At 43.9% G+C, this 11,954-nt stretch overlaps 2 protein-coding genes across 2 annotated transcripts; both read left to right on the top strand.

Moving 5' to 3' along the window:
- Positions 1 to 162: 162 nt before the first annotated feature.
- On the top strand, positions 163 to 2,614 carry LOC117849238 (uncharacterized). The gene is made up of 3 exons (XM_034730807.2): positions 163 to 327; positions 480 to 514; positions 1,506 to 2,614. The coding sequence occupies exons 1-3, from the start codon at positions 163 to 165 to the stop codon at positions 2,542 to 2,544; spliced, it is 1,239 nt and encodes a 412-aa protein (XP_034586698.2). The 3' UTR covers positions 2,545 to 2,614.
- A 4,941-nt stretch (positions 2,615 to 7,555) lies between these two features.
- LOC117849240 (uncharacterized) lies at positions 7,556 to 8,972 on the top strand. The gene has a single exon (XM_034730809.2). The coding sequence runs from the start codon at positions 7,871 to 7,873 to the stop codon at positions 8,900 to 8,902; it is 1,032 nt and encodes a 343-aa protein (XP_034586700.2). The 5' UTR covers positions 7,556 to 7,870; the 3' UTR covers positions 8,903 to 8,972.
- The last annotated feature ends 2,982 nt before the right edge of the window (positions 8,973 to 11,954 follow it).

Raw genomic sequence — 11,954 nt, 5'->3', positions numbered from 1 at the left:
CGGCACCAGATGCAGAGGCTACCGGCGTTGCACGACGCAGCCAGTGCGCAGGGGCGTTCCCCAAGCGGCATGATTAGGAACCGGATAAGAAAGGACCTGCGCAAGGGCTCCAGTATCGGCGTTTGGAGGAGGGTGCCGTGTGCAGCTGCCAGTCTGGCGGCGATGGCAGCTGTGATCGTGAGGAGGGGATGGGAAAAAAGGGCCGTGCGCAAGGGCTGGGAAATAGGGCCGTGCGCAGCTGCTGTCTGTGGCGTAATTGTGATGAGCGTCTACGGCGTGATCGTGACGAGGCTGGGAAAAAAGGCCGGCGACGTGAGGGTTCCCAAGGTGCTGAAAAAAAAAACAGATTCTAATGGGTCCAATACGATGACGTGGTCTATTTTAAATTATTGGGGAAAGTTTTTAGCGATCTGCTGTGGGCTCATATGTTTTAGGGGGAAAATTTTTTAGCATAACCTGAATAACTCGTTTCTGGGAAGAATTTTAAGGGAGCTCTTGGAGTTGCTTTGCTGAGGTTTTTTTTTGCACAACAAATTACATCTGGAATCCATTTAGAGCAACTCCAACAGATCCCCAAAAAATTCTTCCCCAAAACGAGGTATTGGGGGCTATGCTAAAACAATTTTTCCTAAAAAATATATCAGCCCACAGCAGATCGCTAAAAACTACTCCCCAATAATTTAAAAGAGGCCACGTCATCGGATTGGACGCATTTAGTATCCGTTAATTTTTTTTCTCCAGTACTGGAGCCCGTCAAAAATCTCTGGTACCCTACCACGCCGCTGCCCCGCACGGACGCCGCCAGCCCCCTGTGCGCACGGTGAAGCTCTGGCGCAGGTCTGGCAGCCCCTAGGATACCTGGTGCGTGTGCGCACGGTGAAGCTCTGGCGCAGGTCTGGCAGCCCCTAGGATACCTGGTGCTTCGTCCACGTCCTGGATGTGCGCAGTACCTGGTGCTTCCTAGTCCACGTCCTGGATGTGCGCAGTACCCGGTGCTTCCTAGTCCACGTCCTGGATGAAGGTAATCAGTAATGATTAGGCATCATTTGTATTTTGTTTTTTTTTTGCGTCACATACTATAATGAGGATTCTGTCGTAACGATTGGCCGCCAATTTCTAGGATAAACAGTTACTTTGATCTCCAACTATAATTCGAGATAGGTGAAAGGGAATTGCTATGAATCGACGAAGCTTTCCGATGCATCTAGTGTTGGATTCGTCGTCAGATGATGACAGTGATGATTTCTTAATCTCTATTACTCATGTGGCCGTGAATGCGAATGAGTCCGATGATGAAACAAAACATCGTGGTTCTATCATAGGTCATCAAGTACTTCAGCGAGATAGACAGACGGGGCATCAGAGGTTGTATCAAGATTATTTTTCAGATGATCCTACGTACGGACATAGTTATTTCAGACGACGGTATGTAAACAATAGATTTATTTGGACCATTTTAAAAAAAATTCATATTATACATGTGTCTCATTACTCTTGACATGCAGGTTTCGAATGAGGCGTACACTGTTTGTACGCATATGGAATGCCGTAGAGCAACATGATGAATATTTCGTTCAGAAAAGAAACGCTGTCGGTGTGCTTGGCCTTTCTAGTCTGCAAAAGATTACTGTTGCATTTCGGATGTTAACTTATGGAGTAGCAGCTGATGCTACAGATGATTATATCCGTATTGGTGAGAGTACTGCTATTGAGAGTCTGAGAAGGTTTGTCAGTGCTGTTGTTGAGATTTTTGGAGATGAGTACTTGAGATCACCTAATGAAGATGATACTGCTAGATTACTTGCCATTGGAGAGAGTAGAGGTTTTCCTGGTATGCTTGGGTCGATTGATTGTATGCATTGGAGGTGGAAAAATTGTCCTTCGGCATGGCAAGGTATGTATACCGGGCATGTGCATGAGCCTACAATTATACTTGAAGCTGTTGCAGATAAAGATCTTTGGATTTGGCATGCTTTCTTTGGGATGCCTGGTTCCCACAACGACATCAACGTTTTGCACCGGTCTTCTTTATTCGCACGGCTAGCTGAAGGTCAAGCTCCAAAGGTGAATTATACCATTAATAATAATGAATATACAATGGGTTATTATCTTGCTGATGGCATATATCCCTCGTGGGCTACAATTGTGAAGAGTATACCTGAACCACAAGGTAGCAAGAAGAAATATTTTGCAACTGCCCAAGAAGCTTGTAGGAAGGACGTGGAACGAGCATTTGGGGTTTTACAGTCTCGTTTCGCTATCGTTAGGGGGGCAGCTCGATTTTGGGATCAAGACACCATCGGACAAATCATGAGGGCTTGTGTCATTATGCACAACATGATAGTTGAGAATGAGCGCGATGAGGGAGATGATTTAAATTATGATGGGGTGGGAGAAAAGGTGAATATTTCTCACGATGAAACACCTGAACTTGAGGAGTTTATTAAAAATTACAGGAATATAAGGGACAAAGATATTCACAATCAGCTTCAAGATGACCTCATTGAGCACCTGTGGCAACATCATCCAGACCTCTACAAATGATTGTCTATAGTTCATAGTAATTGTCCGGATTTTTTGCTACGTTATGCTTCAATAATTTTTGTTACGTTATATTTTTTTTAGTTTGAGATAAACCATACAGACATACATAATTCTCTTTCAATAATTGTTACTTTCATAGTCATTCAGTCTCCATGTATTGCTTCTCCAGTGCCAAGTAAATGCGCTACACATCATCTGGTCAATCGGCACTAGCACGGTACATAATTCAGTCTTTCACGGTACTAGCAGCAAATACTTTCACCGAGTATTTATTTTCAAAAATAGCACAGGCACAAGACCATATCCATGCACTCACGGCAATTAAATTGACATTAATTTATGTCACCAACCACTCACAGAGCGATAGACATATAATAGATAATATGATAGTAATTAAGCACTAGGCATAGATAGTCGGCTCATGATCTCAGCCCGCAAGGACATGTAGTATTTCTTTTGTTCATCTGGCATGGTAGTAAGGTCCATGGTCATAATCCTCTCTTCATCCCTCCTTTTCTGCAACTGGACCTCCTGGCTCCTCAGCTCAATAAGTAGTTTTTCATTTGCAACTCGATCCTGTTCAAGAGCAAATGCTTTGTTGAACCTCTCCTCTTTTTTTAGCTCCTTCTCCCCATCAATTTCTTTCTTCTGTACCCACATATTTTCTAAGGTTGTTGTCACACTTTTTTTCTTCTCTTGTAGCAGTGCTGTTTTTGCCTTCTTCTTACCAATTGGCCTTGTCAGTGCATTATCTTCTATGCCTTGAACCTCACCTTCTCCTAATTCACTTGGTAAACTTGCACTTGGGCCAGCATTTGAGCTTGTCTTCTGCTTCTTGTTAGATATTTTACCAACAGCCAATTCATCAATTTTAGCAAGCCATTTTGGTTGTGTTCTCAGCTTATTCCAGCAATGCATGAACTGGAATGCTCTTTGATGTTCGTCTTCAGACTTGTACAAAGCACATGCCTCTGCAACCTGCACACACCAACATCCAAGGGATATTCATATCTGATATATAAACATAAAATAGTCGAAATAAAACCTGGTACTGCATAGTGAGTAAAGTACCTTATCTTGTATTGTAGTACCACTCTGACGTCTTAACTCAATTCGTGATAGACATCCACAAAATTTGTTCACAGCTTTTTGTATGGTCTCCCACCGATGCATCAGCGAATTCATGGTACGCGTAGAGGGGCACGTCTTGTGTTCATTGAAGTACTCATATATACGAGACCAATACTTGGCTCCCTTTTGATCTTTGCCTACGACCGGATCCAAGCTTACATTCAGCCACCCAGAAACCAAAACCTCATCTTCGTGGTCACTGAAATTCTTGGATCTCTTATGGTTTGGCCTCGCGGAAGGAGCTGCTGGAACTTCTTCAATTGCCTGTGACTGTTGGTCAACATATGTGTTGCTATAATTATGAAAATCCCCTTGATTGGTTTCATCCGTCATCATGTTGGAAAAATATCCATTTCCTGCAAGCATTTAATCACTGATAAGCTGATGAATAGAGGTTCCTGGAAAAAAAATGGACAGACAGCTAGTTCATGGAACATGTTCTCTCTAGAATCCATCCTCTAGTAAAGTTAGCTGTCAGCACATAAATGTCAGTACCACTTAAGAGGATAATAACTAAGTAAAGGCCGGTTAAGAAAGAGTTGTGAGAAGATGCCATTGGTAACATGTCTAAAAAGGTGCATCTGTTGGAACCTGTGCAGCTCTGTGTATTTTTCATCTTTGTTCTCACATAGCATCTGAAGTAAATGTTCTTTTCTACAGTCTTTTTTTTTTTACAATACACAGGAGAGGTGCTGTGTATATTTGTAGTTCTTTTCTAGTTTGATTTTGACCAGCACCATGTTGAACCTACCTTCCATAATCTGTCTTTGGTTGGAAAATGCCTAACATAGCAGCCTTTCTTTTTTTGGAGAGTTGGATATTAGCTACAGTTCTGACTTCCTGGTGTTGTTATTTGAAAGATAAATGCCTAAAATAAACCTAGTACTTTGTAATGGCGTTCTTAATAATTTTAGAGCCTTTATTTGTTGAAATATTCATTGTTGGATGACTAATCACTTGAGAAGGATCATGGTGCATATCTGATAGACGTCTCTTGTTGACCATGTTCAGTCATGACCAAGAAAGGAATGGCATTTTCATAACATGTTACAATAATTTATAGCCACACATTTGGTTTAATCTTGCTTTGTGTTCTCCAATATTCAAAAAATTTAGCATGGGTCCAAAAAATTACCAGTGACATTTAACATCCATCAGTGGCAGCCATCACAATCCTAACCCAACAACCTAGTAAGACTGAGTTAATTCAGTAAGACAATTTCAGTCAAATGGTAATATGCTGCATCAGACAACATCATTGCTTTAATAGGTAAAATTCATAGGACAATTTCAGACAATGTCATATGCTTGCATGTCAAACTCTTACTCATCAACTCTGAGATATAAACTTTAATAAGCCAACATGCATTGCTTAGTCCGGATTACCCTAGAGAATTGAAATGAGTAGCTTATGATTCATACCATTCCCAAATGAGTTGTCGTTGACCACTTGTTCGAAGGCAGCTGAGGGGTCACTGGATACGGAATTGAAATCGTCGCCGGCAAGGGCTGCCATCGGAGGACCACCGGCCAGATCGAGGTCGTGGTCACCGCCGGTCCATTGAGGCATGTGGTCACCGCCGGGCCATTGAGGGTGCTGGCCGCCGACGACCACCACGCGCCGTTGAAGCATCCCTCCGCCGCGTCTTACTTGGCCTTGCCGGACAGGAGCGGTTGGCCGTGGTGCCTGCATCTGCACAGGCAACAAAAGGAATTAAAATCAGCACTTTGATTTTTTGAGGTAAGCTTCATATCTAGCTCATCAAAACTGTACAAAGTATGCTGTAACTAGTGCAAAAGTAATTGCTCTCCAAAAAAATTAATGCACAAGTAATTCCACATGATCTGATTGCAGCAATGCTGTCCTAAAGCATTAGTACACGGATGAATAAGAAACTTCTGGAAAACTAAGTTGAGTGCAGTATGCTTAGGACTCTAAATCAGGTGCTCTCAAAGTGTGGCACCATGTGGAATGTCCTTGCAATTTCAGAACTAGATAACAAAATTCAATGCAACTAAGTTTTTATTTAAGCAAAGCAAATGCCTCCTCTATAAGATTTCATGACTATGCAATACTTCTGTTAGTGACTTCTCTCTTTAGTTAACATCAGAGTACTAGGAGACCGCATTTGTCAGGTGAATAATCCACAGACATTTAACATCAGAGTACCAATCCATGCCACCACAGGATATTGATCCTTGCCGATCCAGCAACTGCTATGCCACACTGAAATTCTAATTGCCAATACAGATGCAAAAGATCAAGGGAGGCACTTGATGAAACCAAGCTAATTGCTGCCTACTAGTTTCCTCTCGCCATTACTGCAGCCTCTTGGGGAGCTTCGACGGCGGCGTGGCGGACGGGGACCTGGCACTGGCAGTGGCAGCGGCTGCGCCGGCCCTGTCGATGCGGACCATGAGGGCGGGCGCCTCGCCGGACTCGTCGTGAAGCAGCTCCAGCGGCACCGCCAGGAACATGCCCTGCTCCGCCGCCACGAACCCGCCGGACAGGTTGCTGCTGGCCACCATGGACGTGACCAGCGCCAGGTTCTCCTTGTTGCCCTCGACCTCCACCCAGAGCTTGCAGCGGAACTGGGGCGCCCCCACCACCGCGTCGCCGCCCGCCCTCACGCACACCAGAGACGGGACCAGAGAGGAGAGAGCGGTGGAGATCTGGATCGCTCACCGGAGAGCCGGAAAACGGCCTGGCTACGCGACCGGGCTGGTTCCGGCGAAGTCACCCCGCCGGGAGAGGAGGGCCGCGTCCATGCCCGCCGCCGCCTAGCGCTCGCCCGTCGCCGGGAGAAGAGAGCCGCCGCCGGGAGAGGAGGGCGCCGCCGGGAGAGGAGGGCCGCGTCCCGGCCCGCCGCCGCCTAGCGCTCGCCCGTCGCCGGGCGAAGTCACCCCGCCGGGAGAGGAGGGCGCCGCCAGGAGAGGAGGGCCGCCGCCGCCTGTCGCCGGGAGAGAACCGCCGCCGGGAGATGAGGGCACCGCCGGGGGAGGACGGCGCCGCCAGGAGATAAGCGCGCGAAAAAAAAAGAGCGGGCGCGGGAAGGAGCTCGCGGAGGATTGGGGGAAGACCGCGGCTGCGAAAATATACGGGGCGAGGTGGTGTTTTTTAGCATCGCTAATTTTTTGGGGGAGTTTTGGGTGGACTGTTGGAGTCCGTTTTTTCTCTTTTTTTTCCCTAAAACAGGTATTGGGGGTAAGATTAGCAGTCTCTTGGAGTTGCTCTTAGAGCAACTCCAACAGATCCCCAAAAAATTCTTCCCCAAAACGAGGTATTGGGGGCTATGCTAAAACAATTTTTCCTAAAAAATATATCAGCCCACAGCAGATCGCTAAAAACTACTCCCCAATAATTTAAAAGAGGCCACGTCATCGGATTGGACGCATTTAGTATCCGTTAATTTTTTTTCTCCAGTACTGGAGCCCGTCAAAAATCTCTGGTACCCTACCACGCCGCTGCCCCGCACGGACGCCGCCAGCCCCCTGTGCGCACGGTGAAGCTCTGGCGCAGGTCTGGCAGCCCCTAGGATACCTGGTGCGTGTGCGCACGGTGAAGCTCTGGCGCAGGTCTGGCAGCCCCTAGGATACCTGGTGCTTCGTCCACGTCCTGGATGTGCGCAGTACCTGGTGCTTCCTAGTCCACGTCCTGGATGTGCGCAGTACCCGGTGCTTCCTAGTCCACGTCCTGGATGAAGGTAATCAGTAATGATTAGGCATCATTTGTATTTTGTTTTTTTTTTGCGTCACATACTATAATGAGGATTCTGTCGTAACGATTGGCCGCCAATTTCTAGGATAAACAGTTACTTTGATCTCCAACTATAATTCGAGATAGGTGAAAGGGAATTGCTATGAATCGACGAAGCTTTCCGATGCATCTAGTGTTGGATTCGTCGTCAGATGATGACAGTGATGATTTCTTAATCTCTATTACTCATGTGGCCGTGAATGCGAATGAGTCCGATGATGAAACAAAACATCGTGGTTCTATCATAGGTCATCAAGTACTTCAGCGAGATAGACAGACGGGGCATCAGAGGTTGTATCAAGATTATTTTTCAGATGATCCTACGTACGGACATAGTTATTTCAGACGACGGTATGTAAACAATAGATTTATTTGGACCATTTTAAAAAAAATTCATATTATACATGTGTCTCATTACTCTTGACATGCAGGTTTCGAATGAGGCGTACACTGTTTGTACGCATATGGAATGCCGTAGAGCAACATGATGAATATTTCGTTCAGAAAAGAAACGCTGTCGGTGTGCTTGGCCTTTCTAGTCTGCAAAAGATTACTGTTGCATTTCGGATGTTAACTTATGGAGTAGCAGCTGATGCTACAGATGATTATATCCGTATTGGTGAGAGTACTGCTATTGAGAGTCTGAGAAGGTTTGTCAGTGCTGTTGTTGAGATTTTTGGAGATGAGTACTTGAGATCACCTAATGAAGATGATACTGCTAGATTACTTGCCATTGGAGAGAGTAGAGGTTTTCCTGGTATGCTTGGGTCGATTGATTGTATGCATTGGAGGTGGAAAAATTGTCCTTCGGCATGGCAAGGTATGTATACCGGGCATGTGCATGAGCCTACAATTATACTTGAAGCTGTTGCAGATAAAGATCTTTGGATTTGGCATGCTTTCTTTGGGATGCCTGGTTCCCACAACGACATCAACGTTTTGCACCGGTCTTCTTTATTCGCACGGCTAGCTGAAGGTCAAGCTCCAAAGGTGAATTATACCATTAATAATAATGAATATACAATGGGTTATTATCTTGCTGATGGCATATATCCCTCGTGGGCTACAATTGTGAAGAGTATACCTGAACCACAAGGTAGCAAGAAGAAATATTTTGCAACTGCCCAAGAAGCTTGTAGGAAGGACGTGGAACGAGCATTTGGGGTTTTACAGTCTCGTTTCGCTATCGTTAGGGGGGCAGCTCGATTTTGGGATCAAGACACCATCGGACAAATCATGAGGGCTTGTGTCATTATGCACAACATGATAGTTGAGAATGAGCGCGATGAGGGAGATGATTTAAATTATGATGGGGTGGGAGAAAAGGTGAATATTTCTCACGATGAAACACCTGAACTTGAGGAGTTTATTAAAAATTACAGGAATATAAGGGACAAAGATATTCACAATCAGCTTCAAGATGACCTCATTGAGCACCTGTGGCAACATCATCCAGACCTCTACAAATGATTGTCTATAGTTCATAGTAATTGTCCGGATTTTTTGCTACGTTATGCTTCAATAATTTTTGTTACGTTATATTTTTTTTAGTTTGAGATAAACCATACAGACATACATAATTCTCTTTCAATAATTGTTACTTTCATAGTCATTCAGTCTCCATGTATTGCTTCTCCAGTGCCAAGTAAATGCGCTACACATCATCTGGTCAATCGGCACTAGCACGGTACATAATTCAGTCTTTCACGGTACTAGCAGCAAATACTTTCACCGAGTATTTATTTTCAAAAATAGCACAGGCACAAGACCATATCCATGCACTCACGGCAATTAAATTGACATTAATTTATGTCACCAACCACTCACAGAGCGATAGACATATAATAGATAATATGATAGTAATTAAGCACTAGGCATAGATAGTCGGCTCATGATCTCAGCCCGCAAGGACATGTAGTATTTCTTTTGTTCATCTGGCATGGTAGTAAGGTCCATGGTCATAATCCTCTCTTCATCCCTCCTTTTCTGCAACTGGACCTCCTGGCTCCTCAGCTCAATAAGTAGTTTTTCATTTGCAACTCGATCCTGTTCAAGAGCAAATGCTTTGTTGAACCTCTCCTCTTTTTTTAGCTCCTTCTCCCCATCAATTTCTTTCTTCTGTACCCACATATTTTCTAAGGTTGTTGTCACACTTTTTTTCTTCTCTTGTAGCAGTGCTGTTTTTGCCTTCTTCTTACCAATTGGCCTTGTCAGTGCATTATCTTCTATGCCTTGAACCTCACCTTCTCCTAATTCACTTGGTAAACTTGCACTTGGGCCAGCATTTGAGCTTGTCTTCTGCTTCTTGTTAGATATTTTACCAACAGCCAATTCATCAATTTTAGCAAGCCATTTTGGTTGTGTTCTCAGCTTATTCCAGCAATGCATGAACTGGAATGCTCTTTGATGTTCGTCTTCAGACTTGTACAAAGCACATGCCTCTGCAACCTGCACACACCAACATCCAAGGGATATTCATATCTGATATATAAACATAAAATAGTCGAAATAAAACCTGGTACTGCATAGTGAGTAAAGTACCTTATCTTGTATTGTAGTACCACTCTGACGTCTTAACTCAATTCGTGATAGACATCCACAAAATTTGTTCACAGCTTTTTGTATGGTCTCCCACCGATGCATCAGCGAATTCATGGTACGCGTAGAGGGGCACGTCTTGTGTTCATTGAAGTACTCATATATACGAGACCAATACTTGGCTCCCTTTTGATCTTTGCCTACGACCGGATCCAAGCTTACATTCAGCCACCCAGAAACCAAAACCTCATCTTCGTGGTCACTGAAATTCTTGGATCTCTTATGGTTTGGCCTCGCGGAAGGAGCTGCTGGAACTTCTTCAATTGCCTGTGACTGTTGGTCAACATATGTGTTGCTATAATTATGAAAATCCCCTTGATTGGTTTCATCCGTCATCATGTTGGAAAAATATCCATTTCCTGCAAGCATTTAATCACTGATAAGCTGATGAATAGAGGTTCCTGGAAAAAAAATGGACAGACAGCTAGTTCATGGAACATGTTCTCTCTAGAATCCATCCTCTAGTAAAGTTAGCTGTCAGCACATAAATGTCAGTACCACTTAAGAGGATAATAACTAAGTAAAGGCCGGTTAAGAAAGAGTTGTGAGAAGATGCCATTGGTAACATGTCTAAAAAGGTGCATCTGTTGGAACCTGTGCAGCTCTGTGTATTTTTCATCTTTGTTCTCACATAGCATCTGAAGTAAATGTTCTTTTCTACAGTCTTTTTTTTTTTACAATACACAGGAGAGGTGCTGTGTATATTTGTAGTTCTTTTCTAGTTTGATTTTGACCAGCACCATGTTGAACCTACCTTCCATAATCTGTCTTTGGTTGGAAAATGCCTAACATAGCAGCCTTTCTTTTTTTGGAGAGTTGGATATTAGCTACAGTTCTGACTTCCTGGTGTTGTTATTTGAAAGATAAATGCCTAAAATAAACCTAGTACTTTGTAATGGCGTTCTTAATAATTTTAGAGCCTTTATTTGTTGAAATATTCATTGTTGGATGACTAATCACTTGAGAAGGATCATGGTGCATATCTGATAGACGTCTCTTGTTGACCATGTTCAGTCATGACCAAGAAAGGAATGGCATTTTCATAACATGTTACAATAATTTATAGCCACACATTTGGTTTAATCTTGCTTTGTGTTCTCCAATATTCAAAAAATTTAGCATGGGTCCAAAAAATTACCAGTGACATTTAACATCCATCAGTGGCAGCCATCACAATCCTAACCCAACAACCTAGTAAGACTGAGTTAATTCAGTAAGACAATTTCAGTCAAATGGTAATATGCTGCATCAGACAACATCATTGCTTTAATAGGTAAAATTCATAGGACAATTTCAGACAATGTCATATGCTTGCATGTCAAACTCTTACTCATCAACTCTGAGATATAAACTTTAATAAGCCAACATGCATTGCTTAGTCCGGATTACCCTAGAGAATTGAAATGAGTAGCTTATGATTCATACCATTCCCAAATGAGTTGTCGTTGACCACTTGTTCGAAGGCAGCTGAGGGGTCACTGGATACGGAATTGAAATCGTCGCCGGCAAGGGCTGCCATCGGAGGACCACCGGCCAGATCGAGGTCGTGGTCACCGCCGGTCCATTGAGGCATGTGGTCACCGCCGGGCCATTGAGGGTGCTGGCCGCCGACGACCACCACGCGCCGTTGAAGCATCCCTCCGCCGCGTCTTACTTGGCCTTGCCGGACAGGAGCGGTTGGCCGTGGTGCCTGCATCTGCACAGGCAACAAAAGGAATTAAAATCAGCACTTTGATTTTTTGAGGTAAGCTTCATATCTAGCTCATCAAAACTGTACAAAGTATGCTGTAACTAGTGCAAAAGTAATTGCTCTCCAAAAAAATTAATGCACAAGTAATTCCACATGATCTGATTGCAGCAATGCTGTCCTAAAGCATTAGTACACGGATGAATAAGAAACTTCTGGAAAACTAAGTTGAGTGCA

The sequence above is a fragment of the Setaria viridis genome, chromosome 3, assembly GCF_005286985.2.
Source record: "Setaria viridis chromosome 3, Setaria_viridis_v4.0, whole genome shotgun sequence".
Classification (NCBI taxonomy): Eukaryota; Viridiplantae; Streptophyta; class Magnoliopsida; order Poales; family Poaceae; genus Setaria; species Setaria viridis.
This window is presented reverse-complemented; position numbering and strand designations above follow the sequence as displayed.